The 17,019-nt window shown below is 41.5% G+C and overlaps 1 protein-coding gene across 4 annotated transcripts in view; it reads left to right on the plus strand.

Annotated features, from left to right (window-relative positions):
- The window catches only part of SLC16A3 (solute carrier family 16 member 3), a 30,378-nt gene extending 14,196 nt beyond the window's left edge, over positions 1 to 16,182 (plus strand). For all 4 annotated transcript variants that reach the window (XM_030534864.1, XM_030534866.1, XM_030534863.1 and 1 more), the window contains 4 exons: positions 8,859 to 9,101; positions 9,525 to 9,668; positions 10,053 to 10,820; positions 14,788 to 16,182. In XM_030534864.1, the coding sequence (XP_030390724.1) occupies positions 8,879 to 9,101; positions 9,525 to 9,668; positions 10,053 to 10,820; positions 14,788 to 15,074 (1,422 nt within the window). In that variant the 5' untranslated portion in view covers positions 8,859 to 8,878 and the 3' untranslated portion in view covers positions 15,075 to 16,182. The remainder of the gene's footprint in view (positions 1 to 8,858; positions 9,102 to 9,524; positions 9,669 to 10,052; positions 10,821 to 14,787) is intronic.
- The last annotated feature ends 837 nt before the right edge of the window (positions 16,183 to 17,019 follow it).

Genomic DNA, 17,019 nt, shown 5'->3' on the forward strand with positions numbered 1-17,019 from the left:
ACAGTCTGCTCCGTGGGATAGGAGGCTCCCCAAAGTCCTGACTGGCTTTGTGGGGAGCAGTTCCAGAGCATCGCTTGGGGATCCCGTGACACTCGCTGTCCCCCACCCTCACTCACTTTCACTGGGCTGGGGTTGGGGTTCATGAGGGGGTGCAGGCTCTGGGCTGGGACCAAGGGGTTTGCAGTGTGGGAGGGGGCACTGGTTTGAGGCCAAGGGGTTTGGGGTGCACAAGTGGGCTTGGGGCAGGGGATTGGGGTTCAGGAGAGGGTGTCACTCTGGCTGGTGGTGTGGGCTCTGGGGTGGGGCTGGAATGGGGTTGCAGTACAGGAGGAGGTTTGGGGTGTGGGCTCCAGGTGAGAGCTTGGGTGTGGGAGAGGGCTCAGGGCTGGGACAGGGTTGGGGTGCAGGTGGGGGTGCAGGCTCCAAGAGGGAGTTTGGGTGCAGGAGGGGATTCTGGGCTGGGGTTGGGGTGCAGAAGGGGGTGCGGGGTGTAGGCTCTGGGAGGCGCTTACCTCAGGCAGCTCCTAGTTGGCAGTGCAGCAGGGCTAAGGCAGGCTCCCTGCCTGCCCTGGCTCTGCTCTGCTCCGCTCCCCAAGGTGACCAGCAGCTCTGGTCCCTAGGCAGAGGGGTCTGGCAGCTCTGCATGTTGCCTGCTTCTGTAGACACTGCCCCCACAGCTCCCATTGACCACGGGTTCCCAGCCAATGGGAGCTGCGGAGCCAGTGCTGGAGGCGAGAGCAATGTGCAGAGCTTCCCTGATCGCCCCTCCGCGTAGGGGCTGCAGGGACGAGCTGGTGCTCGCGGCTGCTACCCCGTGGGGCAGCGCCAAGGCTGGGGTGTCCAGCCTATGGTACGGAGGCTTGCCACAGGCCAGATGAAAAGAAGCAGTGGGCCAGCGGTTCCCCACCCCTACTCTAGGTGGTAGTAATCCCTTGGGTTCTGCCTGCTAACCTCCTGATCCATACGGAAATTGACTCTTGGAACACAGGTAATTGTTTGTTAAAGATGTGGGTTTACAGACACCAGACCTCTGTTCGGCATAGTCAGGTGGCGTAACCTGACCAGCAGATAGCTCCAATAAATTGGGAGAGTGTGTATGCTAAAGCAATTGACCAATCAATACATAGCCATGTGAACTGTTGATTGGTTACTTTGTTTACCTAACAACACAGAGCCTGAGCTGTTGTTAGTTTAACCTAATCAACCAGCCAAGAACTGTTTACCTGAAAACAGTTATCTTTCACATGAATCATAACCATAAGTAGGATCCTGAGACATGCATACCTCAGATCAGGAGTCCCTTCCGCGTATTGCAGACTTACAGAGGTTACACAGCGGACAGCTTGATTGATGGCTCTAGGCTGCATTTACTCTGCTGGCCATGTTCCTGGTAGCACAGCCTACATTCCACTGCTTTTCTTTTCTTTCCCAACAACGGGGCCTGCCTTATGTTGCCCCTGTCTTTCAGGCATCATTCCCATCATTGGCTCACCAGTCCTCAAAGGAAGATATTACTTATGGTTATATTTCATTTCAGGACCTATTTACAAATTTGTTATCACACTTCTAATTTGCTGAACAAGTTCATTTCAATTCTCATTTTCTCTTGAACGCTTCACAATCTAAAATACATTATTTTGGTCCAAAAACACATGAAAAGCATAACTGACAAACAAACAATTTGTAAAAAGAATGAGGAGTACTTGTGGCACCTTAGAGACTAACATATTTATTTGAGTGTAAGCTTTCATCGGCTACAACCCACTTCATCTGATGCTTGCAGTGGAAAATACAGTAGGAAGATATATATATTACACACACACACAGAGGACATGAAAAAATGGGTGTTGCCATACAAACTATAACGAGAGTAATCAGTTAAGGTGGGCTATTAGCAGCAGGAGGAAAACAAAACTTTTGTAGTGATAATCAGGATGGCCGATTTCCAACAGTTTTGTTGTTTTTGCTGATACAGACTAACATGGCTACCACTCTGAAACCAATCTGTATACTACATAATACAACTAAGGATGTAACATTGCGTTCAGAACTCCTTTTGTGGTAGGTGACCATCCCAAACCGATTCACTCCAACTATGCTGTCAAACATTTTTAATAATTTCAATTTGTTTCACAATTTTTCCATTAACCATATTCAGTTTTACCTCAATACCTTCAATTACACTTGAGGCATTTATAGATCTTATCTTTATCCTCATCACTGTATTCCTCTGTCAGAGCATATCCCTGTATAATTGACATCTTTAGGAATTTGGTTTGAAATCTGACACATGAGGCATTAGGTGAATTTTTCCCCCACAGAATCTGTCTTAATGAGTGCTACTCCCTCTGAGCTTACAAGTGGCACTACAACCTGAATAGATGAGATGTTTCTTCTCTTGCTTGAAGCATTCTTTTTCCCCCCTGTCACTCTGTTCTCACTGATGCCCAGGATTTCAAGGTCATAGTTGTCCATCTCCCTCACAATCTGTGATACCTTTGATGTTTAGAACATTGTTCTCTTGTTTCAGTAACTGACTTAGAAGTGTTTTCTTGCTGCCAAATTCAAATATTTTGGGGTCCTGGCTTCCAGACACTGCTTTCGCTAGGAACCTTCATGCAGCACAACTCGGGTCAGCAGCATCCTCTACTGAGCTGCCATTTTTACCAGAATGATAGCCTGGTTCCATTTCTGTCAATGAGGTTTTTTTAGATAGAGGGCTGGGGAAAAAAAAATACATAGGTTTTATACAAATGAAATACCAAAACACACTGTGACTCACTATGTAGCATTCTTATCCCTCATACAGTGAAGCAAAACCAAAGAAGTAAGAATACCTGTATTCCACCTACAATATGAATGCAATGAACAGTTCTGGTAGTTGTGCTTCTGCCCGTGCAACTGTGGATCAGAATAAGTTTACAGGTACATGCTGGTCCTGATGTAAGTGAGCAGCTGGCACAAAGTGTGAACACATGGATGGATGCTCATGTTTCTGCAGGGAACAGGTATTCTTTCAGCTAAGCATAGAATTCCTGATTTTGAGACTGGGAACGTTACGCATATCAGTTGCACCAATACTGTATCTTTTGTTTGCATAATGGGTGTCGAAGGCTTCACTCTGATGGGCTTATCCCTGGCAAAGTATCCTGTGGTCTAATTCTGATCTCAGTGTAACTGAGTACAGAATTTGGCCCTTATATTTTATTCTTGCGTACACTGGCAGAGCCTGACAGAGTGTTTGGGGCACGAAGTTGAGGGTTTTGGCAGCTGGCTTTGGGAATGAATTTGGAGTTATACTGTGTAAAGGCAAGGCACTGATCTGTTGGCAGAGACTTCAATTGGCAGGTGGACTGTATTTGAAGTCACTAGCTTCTTCCTACATACCTTCTTTTACAATGTTTCCCTGGATTGAAAGCAAAACATTTTCTTAACACAGACGCAGGCACCGACTCTCTAACGTGCTGGGGGGAGGTGTGCTCGACCCCCTGACTCTGCCCCAAGCTCTGCTCCCACTCTACTCCTTCCCCCCCAAGGCCCCACCCTGCTTCTTCCTGCCCCACCTCTTTCCACCAGTTCTGCCCCATCCCCTGCCCCAGAGTCTCCTGCATGCCATGAAACAGCTGATCTACAGGGCCAGCCAGTAGGCAGAGGCAGTGGGGGGAACTGATTGGAGAGGGCCTTCCGGTGGGTGCTCAGCACCCAAAATTTTTTCCCAGTGAGTGCTCCAGCCACGGACCACCACGTGTTTTTAAGTTGAGTATCTAGATACTACAGCACATAGGGAAGGGAGAGAATAGAAAAAGTCTCTTCTGTTACTTTCTGTCATTTGTAAACTTGAGTTCCTGTAAAAATGTCATGATGGAAACAATACTTTTTCCTGCAGTTACTTCACTCTACGTGCACACCAAAGTCCTGAAGACACTGGAATCAGGAAGCTAACTTATCTAGCAGATGTACTGGAAATACAATCCAACTTTGACTATTTGTTCAAGAAGAATATTTTGGTAGAAACCTATATGATAAATGGAACAAATTCCAAATCACCTAATTTTGCGACAAAATAAATGAATGGCAATATATTTACTGAAACAGAATGGTGTATGGTTTTATTAAGCAAAAGTATTAAACCAACAAGTTTAAATACATTAATGAATTTTAATTTGCTGTGCAAAATTAATTATCAGTAAAGTCAACAGGAGTGAAGAGACTATATGTACCCCAGTGTCAGGGAGCCAGGCATGTGCTGGAATTTAAATTTCATTGCTTTTGGAGGGGCCCTGGGGCTGCAGGAGCTCGCTGTCCCTGCCTGGTGTTCTGGGCCCTCACTGATTATTGTGGGAGGGAGGGGGAGAGTGTGCCCCTGCTTGTCCCTTGTGCATGGCCCTGAGTGACGTACATCTTTGGTATCCTAGTGTCTCCAGAACTTCTTTTTGGACACATGAGATTTCTCAGTGTGTGTTTATATTTAATGCCTTGTTCTGCCTTTTTCTTCTAGATTAGAGAGTCCTTTATTACCCATGCAGGTACTTATACACTGTTAAGTAATGTATCAATCTTTTTTGATAAAATAAACAGATTGAGTCCTTTTAGTCTTTCACTATAAGGCATTTTGTTTTCTTTCTTCCACAAAGGATTCTTTAATTTTTCAATTTATATTCCAGATGGAAATTCCATTCCAAAATTTCAGAGTTAAGTGTGTAAGACAAACTTAATGGGACTACTCACAGTAGTAAAAGTTCAGCACATTTTAGTGTTTGAAGGATCAGGGGCTTATTCTCCTAAATAAAAGTGACGAAACATTCAAAAGGTATTGAGGAAGCAAATTCCTTTAAAAATATTGGCATCCATGTTTCTTGGGGTTTTATGATTCACAGCCTGTTGGTATTATACTGGTTTTAGGGTCTAGATACACAACTTCCTGAACACCAGATATCTGTTGCCATTGAATTCCCCCCCACCCACCAAAAAAGGGGATGGGGGTGCGGGGGAGTGTGGTGCTAGCTTTCCTTAAAGAACAGACCTGTGAAATAGATCAGTGGTGATTGCTGCCAGGTTTATTTCTGGAACATGAATGTTAAATTATTTCTTCCAAGTAGCAGAGTGCTGGTCTAAATGTCATAGAAAGGACACTAATTTCAGACTAAGAATGATGATGTATTCAGCACGCAGCTGTCTAGACAGCAAGTCTGTGCCAAAAAGATAGCTAGGCTTACACACTCTGGTCTTGAAGTGCATTTATCAGGAATAAGGCACGGTGAGCCAAGTACAAAATGCATAATGGATCAGAAATCGCTGTTGTCTCATATTTCATAAGAGAACAGAAGTATTGCTTAGTAATAGGTATCTTACCTCTCTGGCATGCAGATTCCTCCACCACTTCAGATTTCCTTTGCCTGGTAGGGTGATTTGGTGGGTGGGCGATTTTTTTGAGTGATATGTCCAAATAAGTGTAGGGCCCCACCCCCAAAGGGAGGTCTGACCAGTCTTTCACTCTAGGAAAATGGAGACGAAACACTACTTCAGTCTTTCTCTGTGGTCTAAGGCTTTCTCTTTTAAGCTCTCCCACCATGGCTGGAGGCATTTCCACACCTCTTCTGCGTGGTGTATAGGAGAGTCTGCCAGCATTGCTAATCCCTAGCTTTCAAAAATTATTAATTAGGCCCCAAAATAATGAGATTTGGGAGAGAAAACAAAAAAAAAAAAAAAAAAAAAAAGGAAATGTTGGGTCTTATTTGCCGTCTAGGTTTTGAGCCATTAGCCTTTTTGTTTTCAAGCTTTTCTCTGCAATTATGACAGCTATAAACATACTCTTTGAAATTAAAAGTTGAGATTCTGACATTCGATTCCCAGAACCGTGGCTTTAAGAAAAACACTAGCTATCACATGACTCTCAATAAAATCATGACAGTTGGCAACCCACCCTCTAGGTTAGACTCTGTGAAGCTGCTGTCCACTCCACCTAAAAAATAATTCCTGCTCACTTATCTCCAAAGCACTTGCTTGCCATCCTCCTAAGCCTCTCCCCCAACCCTTTCCTCAATCTTCTTCCAGATAGATTCCCTCAAGAGTCTGCTCCATCAGCTCCCATCAATGGGTTTCTAGCCTGGGTCTCCCTCACACTGAGCGACGCATAATAGCCCTGTAGCTCCTGGGAAGCCTTTTTTAAAGACTGCTGTCATATGAGTTTTCATGCAACTACAAGTCCCAGAATGCCTGTCCTTAAAGAGACCAGGTGAGTAAGGTAATATCATTTATTGGACCAACTTTTGTTCAAAAGCTTTTCTCTCTCTCTCAACAGAAGCTTGTGTCTTGCATCAACAGAAGTTGGACCAATGAAAGATGTTACCTCACCCAGCTCGTCTCTCTAATATACTGCACCTAAAATGGATACAGATATACTGCATGTCCTTAAAGAGTCAGAACTAGGAGGAAGAATGGCGTGGACCTATGCCTGCCTTTAAAAGAATAACTTGCCCTGAGACATGCATATAAAACAAACTCCTATGGGAAAGCTATTTAGGGCTAGAAAGTTTCAGTGTATTGTTTTAGTAGGATACTAAATTCAGGTGTCTGAACACTTTTTTGGACTGAACTAGTTTCCATCTTCTTTATTAATTGGCTCTTTAGCTTTGTTATCTTGAATTTTGTGAAGTGCAATGATGCTGATAGTATATATTGTAGCTTATCTGACATTTAACTCAAAATTTCTGTCATAATTTGAATGTTAAGAGGGTTATTGTGTCTTCAGCATAATCTGCTGGCATATTTTGAGCACTTTTATGTAAGATCATATACCACTTACCCCAAGCAGGCCCATATAATGCAATAATACCATACAAGATAAATTATAGTTTTACTGTGACTTTCCCTTGAGAGTGGGCACTCTGACAGTTCACCTGAATGGAAATCTATTTGGTGACAAGGTTTTTTTTTTTAAGTGGGTACTAATGAATTTAAATTAATTAATGAACCACTGTGGTACCTCAAGTATTCTAACAAGAGGCTCCCACAAAAAGTCTTTCCCCTATCCAGTGATTAAACCCAATGTATGAGGGAGGAAGGCAGAATTCTGCAGAGAGAATGGGCAGCGGGACTGAATTATGTATTTTTGTTGTTTTTTTCCCCCATTTAAACAAAAAATCCTTATCATAACCATAACCAAGGAGGGAGACAGTATGACTAGGCAAACTTTTATTAGGTGTCTGTCACTTACAATGGTTGTATTTTATTCCTGAAATACTGTGGATTCTGATAGTGTTGCATAATGTTCTCCTTGTGCAGTTTGATTTTTTCCCTAAAGAGATTAGTGAGACTGTCAGGGAAATGGAATAGTGCAAAAAAAGCCATGCTACATGTCCTTAAGGAGCCTAGCCTGAGTGAAAGGATATATTTAAAACAAAACAAAAAAACCCTTAGCTAAAAATGAATGAAACAAGTGGATGTCATAGTCTTGTATGATGAAGCTGATGTGACAAAAATAAAAATCAGCGGCTTGCTCAGTGCGTACTATGCCCACAGCTGCACCTGCTCTTGTTCCAGCTCTGCTCCAACTTGCTACCAGTCCCTGTTGCAGCCCCTGTTCCCCTCTGCTTCTGACTTCTGGTTTCAATCTCCAGCTCTGCCTCTGGTTTATGCTTCTGGTTGACTTTCCAGCTCTGGCATTTGGCTTCTATCCCTGTGGCATTGACCCTTGGCTCATTCCTGAACTTTGCCCACCCTGGACCCAGCTGTAACCAGCAGGAAAAATGCTCATTTCAACCACTAGGCCTGACAGCCCCAAGGCCTGGTTGACTACAGTATTATCTGCACTTTACAGATAGAGACTTGAGTCATAAAGAGTTTAAGTGACATGCCCAATGTCACAGAGGCACTGTCTGGCAGAATTAAGAACTGAATCCAGATCTGAGTCTCAGCCTAGTACCTTACCCACAGGCCCTCTCTCCTTTCAAACTCTCGATGCTTCTTTGTCACAGTTGACAGCATCACTGTTCATCCTCTCGCTCACTCTCAGGCCCATAATCTGAGATCAGTGAGTATGGGGAGGCAGTTTCTTCCTTCAATCCTACTGAAGAATCACAGTTGCTATGATAACTGTTTGTTTTTTCTTCTTTGAAAATTGCCTGCAGGTGTGTCACCAATATAGGTCGATCTGTCTATCTAATCTATTGTATTTCTCTTCCCTTGCACCCATTACCATTGTATCTGAGTGCCTCAAAAGTTATATAAAGTATTTATCCTAACAACATCCATGTGAGGTACTAGCACGCCCATTTTACAGATGAGGAAGTGAGGCACAGAGTGACTTGTCCAAGATCACACAGGAAGTCTGTGGCAGAGCAGAGGCTTTAACCCTGGTCTCCCAAATGCTAGGCTACTGCCCTAAGCACTGAACCACCCTTCCTTGCTAGCATCAAGGTCTTGTAAGGTCATTGACAAACAGTCCTTGCAGTATAAGGAAAGCAGAGTTTCCTGTGTAGCAAGTGGGCTTAATGTGTTTATGATATGCAAAGAGAAACAAAGAAATGCTGAATTTATCTTAGTTCTATATAAAATGATAGTTTTGGTTGAAATCCTCTGTATTTTAGCTTCAGGGGATCTGTGATGTATATCCATTTAAAATTCTACCAAATAATTACATTTCTGCGTAATGGCTACAGATTTTCTGTTTATTAGGAAAACAAACAAACGAACAAAAAAAACTCTGTTTCCAAATCTTCAGCCACTATATTTAGAATGTTCTCAGGTTTCATGTGTCTGCATATACAACACCTCCTTCCTGTGGAATAAACTTGAGTGGATTATCATTTTGATATGTATCTATGGATTCTAGTAACTGTATTTTTATTATTTCTTAGGCAACCCATTCAGTTTCACTATGGGAGCTGTGGTGGTTGATGATGCTCCATCTGGTGTCAAAGCCCCTGATGGGGGTTGGGGCTGGGCCGTTCTCTTTGGAGGGTTTGTCATCACTGGATTTTCCTATGCCTTTCCAAAGGCTGTTAGTGTCTTCTTTAAAGAGCTTATCCGGGAGTTTGGTGTTGGATACAGTGACACAGCATGGATCTCTTCCATTCTACTGGCTATGCTTTATGGAACAGGTAAATTATATCTGTTTTAAAAACAGTGTAGTCTGGGACACAAACAGACAAATAAAATTCACATTAGAAGGAAAGGTCTTAAGTTCCTATAGTTAATCTGCATGCAAAACAGGCATTTTGAAAAAATTAACTATGGAGCAACATATGAATTGTCAGTTCCCTGGGTACATCCATCATGTCTATAAAGAGAAAGTCTCTGTAACTTCCTTTTCATCATCCTCAGTAGAAAAAGAAAGTTTCACAGCATTCTGAAGCTACAAAGTGCTAAGTATGGAGAGTTAACAGAGAGGAGATGGTGCCATCAGAGTTGCTTGAAGATGTGCACGAAGCGTGGGAAGAAATGCAAATATATAGATTAAATCAATAGAGAAATTGGATTGTCCTGGTTACTGTATCAAGCATATTCTCCTTCCTCTTGCTCAGGTCCTCTGTGTAGCATGTGCGTCAATTGGTTTGGCTGTCGTCCAGTTATGCTGGTTGGAGGGCTCTTTGCTTCGCTGGGGATGGTGACAGCTTCCTTCTGTACCAGCATCATTCAGATCTATCTCACTGCAGGTGTCATTACTGGTAAGTAGATGTGAGTGACTGACAATATGCAGGTTAGCTCCATCTCAGATTCTGATGTTAGCACTGGTATCAATGGCAAACACCGAAAGCATTAGATCCTCAATAATGGGCCTCTCTGAAGAGCCCAAATCAACCTGGAAGGAACTAGTCATACTAGTTCTAACAAATGTTAATTCTTCTGTTATGTTAGCCATTGCATGCAGGAATAATATTACAATGGAACATTTTTAATGTTTTTTTATTCTGGAATCTTTCCTCCAGTTGACAAAAGAGAAGCCTGACCGTTTTTTGTTCGTATTTGTGAATCAAAGAATGTTGTAACTGTAGAGATTTTTATATAGACACTGCAGCTGAGGCCTGACTTTTGTGTGCTCTCTGTTTTAGGTTTGGGTCTGGCACTCAACTTCCAGCCATCGCTCATCATGTTAAATCGCTACTTTGACAAACGCCGCCCTTTAGCTAATGGGCTTGCTGCTGCTGGAAGCCCTGTGTTTCTTTGTACCCTCTCTCCACTGGGGCAAATACTGCAACATGAGTATGGCTGGCGAGGAGGATTTCTTATACTGGGCGGAATGCTGCTCAACTGCTGTGTTTGTGGGGCATTAATGAGGCCGTTGGAGCCTCCGAAGAAATCTGAAGCTGCCAAAGAACTCACTGAGAAGAAAACAAAGAAAAAGCTTCTGGATTTCAGTGTCTTTAAAGATGGTGGTTTTTTAGTCTACACTGTGGCTGCCTCCATCATGGTGCTGGGCCTCTTTGTGCCTCCAGTCTTTGTGGTGAGCTATGCCAAGGATTTGGGATATCCAGATACTAAATCAGCTTTTCTTCTGAGCATTCTTGGATTCGTTGATATCTTTGCCCGGCCTATTTGTGGAGTGATAGCTGGTCTGAAGTGGGTCAGACCACACTGTATTTATCTCTTTAGTTTTGCTATGATTTTTAATGGTTTTACAGATCTCATGGGTTCCATGTCTACCAATTATGGTGGCCTGGCAGTCTTCTGCATTTTCTTTGGCATTTCCTATGGAATGGTAGGTGCTCTTCAGTTTGAAGTTCTCATGGCTATTGTTGGTACTCAGAAGTTTTCCAGTGCCATTGGCTTGGTGCTTCTGGCTGAAGCTGTAGCTGTTCTAATCGGTCCACCATCAGCAGGTAAATATTCCATTCAATTAAGAGTTTAACACCATTTGTGTTGTTCAACCAGTGGTGCCTATTTATGTGTGTTATGAGACAAGAGGTAGAAAGCCAAGTAATATCAGTCACCCAACTAGTAAACACCATTGATCTAACAATGCACAGAGTCACGTAACTTATTGCTGTTAGAATTAGAGATGGGTCTAAGACAGAAAGTTAACAACTTTTGTAAAGTTCCGACCTGTTTGGATTTGAGGGTTTATTCAGGCCCATCTCTGAAATCTCTCTCCCTATTTAAAAACCCAGTGGAACAGATTCTACCTTCCCATAGGGAATTTGAAGGAGGAGGAAAACTTCACAAGGTGAATAATTAGTGTCATGAAAAAAACTCTTTCATGAAGAGGGATTGAAAATATTGTGATTGTTACCTTAGAAAGGAGACAAGAGCTGATGTGGTAAAAGAGAGAGAACAGAAGCTCTCAATATCTCATCATACAAGAACAAAGGTAAATTAAAAGGAAGTGGGAAATTGAAAACTGATCAAAGGAAATTATTTTTTCACACAACACTTAGAATCATAGAATATCAGGGTTGGAAGGGACCTCAGAAGGTCATCTAGTACAACCCCCTGCTCAAAGCAGGACCAATCCCCAACTAAATCATCCCAGCCAGGGCTTTGTCAAGCTTGACCTTAAAAACCTCTAAGGAAGGAGAGTCCACCTCCCTAGGTAACCCATTCCAGCGCATTATCCTTTTCTATCTAATGTCATCCACCCGCCCGCCTCTGTGCAAGCCCATGCAGAGTGCTCTGCACAGTCCCACAAATTAGGTGACAGTGACATGTATTAAAAATAATTTTTTTAAACAAATATGGTAGTGACTTCATGCAATATAACTTCAATCTACAGTTTATTTTATTTGTAAGATGGGTTTTTTTGGGGGTGGGGTGGGGGAATGTATTCTTTAATTTAGTCTCTTGTAAAATGAGAGAACCTTTCCAAGCAGCTGAGGGTCCAATCACCACTTCAATAATACTCCTACTGCTGGGTCCACCTGAATTTAATTGAATTAAGAAGCTGAATTGTGAGACAGTTCTGTGCTCCAGATTTTGCTCGCTAAGTGAAAGACAAACCTAAAAGCATATGAAATGCAGCACTTGGATGGAAGAGAAAATGCTATCAGGAGTGAAAAGAGGCAGGTGTAAGTAGTACAGGCTTTATCTGCCCATGCAAATAGTTTTATTTTGAAATGTATCAATAGCTGCCTTGAGTCATGGTCAGTTCTATCCCATCTTATTGTGATTTTTGTTTTGTGTTTGTTGTTTTGCAAGTTTCAGGACATTTAAACAATACAGTATATTTTAAAGTTGACATTATAACGAGAGAGCATTCCTAAACCCTATTGTACAAGGTGAAAAATGTGTTAAAATACTCCCCTAATAAGTATATTTATGTTTGATGATGACGAGTTATTGCTGTTAAATGCCTTAAAAATGCATTTACTGTAAAAACACAAGCATCTACTAATTTTGAAGCTTATTTTTAAAAGACAGTCTTCTCGCTGTTTGTGCCTACATATTGGAGCCACATAATTGTGGGAACAACTTCTGACACATGGTTGTATAAGATCATGATCACTTAGACAAGTTAGATGTCTTCAAATCACCATGGCCTGATGAAATGCATTCTAGAATACTCAAGGAGCTGACCGAGGAGATATCTGAGCCATTAGCAATTGTCTTTGAAAAGTCATGAAAGATGAGAGACATTCCAGAAGATTGGAAGAGGGCAAATATAATGCCCATCTATAAAAAGGGAATTACAGACCAGTCAGCTTAACTTCTGTACCCAGAAAAATAATGAAGAAAATAATTAAGCAATCAGTTTGCAAACCCCTAGAAGATAATGTGATAAATAACAATCAACACAGATTTGCGAAGAACAAATCATGGCAAACCAACTTGATAACTTTCTTTGACAGGATAACAAGCCTTGTGGATAGAGGGGAAGCGGTAGATGTGGTATATCTTGACTTTAGTAAGGTTTTTGATATTGTCTCGCATGACCTTCTCATAAACAAACTAGGGAAATACAACCTAGATGGAACTACCATAAGGTGGGTGCATAACTGGTTGGAAAATTGTTTCCAGAGAGTAGTTATCAGTGGTTCAAGGTCATGCTGGAATGATGTAACGAGTGGGGTCCCGCAGGGATCGGTTCTGGGTCCGGTTCTGTTCAATATCTTCATCAGTGATTTAGATAATGGCAGAGAGAGTACACTTATAAAGTTTGCGGATGATATCAAGCTGGAAGAGGTTGCAAGTGCTTTGGAGAATAGGATTAAAATTCAAAATGATCTGGACAAACTGGAGAAATGGTCTGAAGTAAATAGGATGAAATTCCATAAGGACAAATGCAAAGTACTCCACTTAGGAAGGAACAATCAGTTGAATCAGTTGGGAAATGACTGCCTAGGAAGGAGTACTGCGGAAAGGGATCTTGGGGTCATAGTGGACCACAAGCTAAATATGCTGTTGCAATAAAAGCAAACATCATTCTGGGGTGTATTAGCAGAAGTATTGTAAGCAAAACATGAGAAGTAATTCTTCCACTCTACTCCATGCTGATTAGGTCTCAACTGGAGTATTGTGTCCAGCTCTGGGTGCCACATTTCAGGAAAGATGTGGACAAATTTGAGAAAGTCTAGAGAAGAGTAACAAAAATGATTATAGGTCTAGAAAACATGACCTATGAAGGAAGATTGAAAAAATTGGTGGTGTTTAGTCTGGAGAAGAGAAGATTGAGAGGGGACATAACAATTTTCAAGTGCATCAAAGGTTGTTACAAGGAGGAGGGAGAAAAATTGTTCTTCTTAACCTCTGAGGATAGGACAAGAAGCAATGGGTTAAATTGCAGCAAGGATGGTTTAGGTTGGACATTAGGAAACCTTCCTAACTCTCAGGGTGGTTAAGCACTGGAATTAATTGCCTAGGGAGGTTGTGGAATCTCCATCATTGGGGATATTTAAGAGCAGGTTGGACAAACACCTGTCAGGGATGGTCTAGATAATACTTAGTCCTGCCTTGAGAGCAGGGGACTGGACTAAATGACCTCTCGAGGTCCCTTCCAGATAGGGTGACCAGATATCCTTATTTTATAGGGACAGTCCCAATATTTGGGGCTTTTTCTTATATAGGCATCTATTATCCTCCACCCCCATCCTGATTTTTCACACTTGCTATCTGGTCAGCCTACTTCAAGTTCTATGATTCTCAAGTGCAATTAGGCACATAGATTTCTAAATGTAAACAATGGACCTGGAAAATTTCATGTGCAAACAGAGAAGCATGGTGAAGGTAAGGATGCAAAATTAAACCCTTTATATGTCACTTAAAAAGAACCCAACATTGATTTAAAATCACATTTCTTTCTGGTCTTTTGTTATAAATTGTTATGTAAGATTAATAGAATTGAAATAAATTGGTTATTTTTTTCAGTTTGCTTACCTTGTCCATTTGACAGCACATTGTATACGGTCAGTTTCACACACCCACAACCCCACCTCCCGCCATAGTTAGTTTGGCAGTTATCCCCTTTTGTTAGTGTGTGTCTTTGACACAAAACGGGAAGGGAAAAAAACATTTTAGAAAATAGGAAAGTGCAACTGTAAAACCAGTGACATTAGCCAGGAACCCCAAGGCACATAATGTATGTGAAACTATTTTGGCTCATTTTAAAAATTAATTGGACTTCAAGGGTAAATTTTTCAAAAGCACCTAAGTGATTTGGGAACAGACTTTCAGTGGGACCTATGTTCCCAAATTTTAGGCACGTTTGAAAATCTTACCTCAAAATGCCAGTATTCCTGTAAGATTTTTCACTTCAAGAATCATTTGGAAAATTAATTTTGTTTAAAAAAAGTTCTTATTAACTTCATTACAAGCAAAGCATTTTCTTGTTAATTACCTGTGAATTTTGTCTTTCAGGCAAACTCTTGGATGCGACAGGCAGGTATATGTTTGTTTTTATTGTTGCTGGAGTTGAAGTTGTTACTTCAGCCCTTGTGATGGCTTTAGGAAATGTCTTCTGTGTTAAGAAAAAATCAGAAGTGCCACAAACAAAAGAGGAGGCAGCAGAAAGAGAAGAGTTAAACAAATCCGAAGACAAAACACATGAAGATACCAAGGTGGACTCTATTGAAGTAGAACAATTTCTGAAAGATGAACCTGAAAAAAATGGGGAAGTTGTAACTAACCCAGAAACATGTGTGTGAGTGACATAGGATGAGTGGCAAAGCATTTAGGGAAGAGAGAGAATTTCAACACTAATTTAGAAACGGAACTAGTTTAGGGCTGGGCCATCTGCTTCACCAACTGGGGGCCAATCAGCTAATCAAATCACTGTTTGGAAGCTTTATTAGGAATCCTTTTCACCTAAAACTAGATTTATCAGTGAGACGTGGATCTCTGTGTTTGTAACATTTTAAGTAAACTAAGCAGCCTTTGTAACCAAATATAGAAATCCTGCTATGCATCACCAGAAGAGTCTCACTTGGAAGAAAATATATTTGAATTAGAGAGGAATGATATGTACATTTTCATTCAATATGGGTGAAATTGTTTGTGTTTATGTGTGGTACAATTAAACATAACTTCCCTTTCTGTGTTCTTTTTCAAGGAGAAAGAATGAGATGAGGGAAAAAAATCTCAGGAACTTACTGGTCTCCAGAAGGTTTTTGAAACATCTTACTTTTACAGTTATTTTTAGATTTTTTTTTTTTGGCTCAGCCCTAATCTAAGTTGGATAATAAGAATAGTATCTATTACTTTATTTTAAGTAAATGTATTTCTGAGTTGTAGCTAAACATGTAATTTTCTTAATTGAGATTTTTATTGTAAATATTGTACACTGAAAGACACTCGGAGACCCTATTCTTAGCAAATCACATAATTGCTATTCCTAAATAACGCCGAAAGAAAATGAAACGAGCAGTATTAATCCTTACGTAGGCTTACCTTGTTTTCTTTACAGCCTATGTGCACTGCACATACACTGTCTCCTATTGGTAGCTACTGTGCTGACACATGCAGGCACCTGCTACTGAAATTGGTTGAAAAGTCGCACAACGCTAGCAGCTGTTACAGCCTATGATATTAGATATCAGCATGAGATTATTGACTCCTTACTTCTGTACAGCAGTATGCTGACTTTACTAGTACTCAGGGCATGTGAAGAAGCAGAGCGCTAAAAATAATTAAAAGTAACTCCCTGAGTTACTCTCTCTCTTTTCATTATGTAATGCCATTAGGGGAAAGGGTGACCAGATAGCAGCTGTGAAAAAACGGGACAGGGGTAATAGGCGCCTATATAAGAGAGTCCCCCAAAACAGGACTGTACCTTTAAAAATGGGACATCTGGTCATCCTATCTATCACCCCTGTATATAAGTCTCACTGACTTTAATAGAACTAATTGAATAAGTAAGGTGAGCAGGATTTGGCCCTATGCATGCATTACACCCCTTTTGACCTGATCAGTTAGATAAAAATTTGGAGTCTTGGAATTTTCAGAGGTAAAATTGGTGATGGAGTCAGGTGGTTTATTTGATGCAATCTTTTTTTATTTACAAAGAATGTACAAAGTCTTGTTTCCTTGTCTCTTATTGTTTGAGTCCTGCTGCATTCTGTCCCTACTTACAAGTTCAAGGCCCATTTCCAATCACTTAGCCATGTTGACCTAAATTTTAAGAGTAGACCAGGCCTGAGAGAGCAAGCTTTTGGGCTAAGTCACTTGGGGGGTAGGGAGGAATATCCACTTCCCTGAGCAACATAGCTATGCCAGCCTAACCTCCTGGTATAGAAGCATCTAGGTTGACAAAACAGTGCTTCTGTCAGCCTAGCTATGGTTGCTCAGGGAGATGGTGCTCCTACAGTGGAGAGAGGAGGGCCTTTTGTCACTGTAGCTATGCTATAGGGTTATGTCAGCAATGCTAGTGCACCATAGCTATGTTGATATAGTTCTCATAGTGTAAACCTGGCCTTAGCTTTTCTCAGCACTACACTCCCAGTCCTTGTTCTGCCTGTGTCCTTGGCTTTTTTGCCCTGGGACCTGCTGTTTGGTGTTTTCATCTCTTGCACTAAAAACACCCCATATAGAGACAAACAGCTCCACCAATCAATGCCCTAGTCCCTGCATTTGCTATGAGAGTCCCCAAGCAAT

The sequence above is a fragment of the Gopherus evgoodei genome, chromosome 15 (genome assembly GCF_007399415.2).
Source record: "Gopherus evgoodei ecotype Sinaloan lineage chromosome 15, rGopEvg1_v1.p, whole genome shotgun sequence".
NCBI classification, from domain to species: Eukaryota; Metazoa; Chordata; order Testudines; family Testudinidae; genus Gopherus; species Gopherus evgoodei.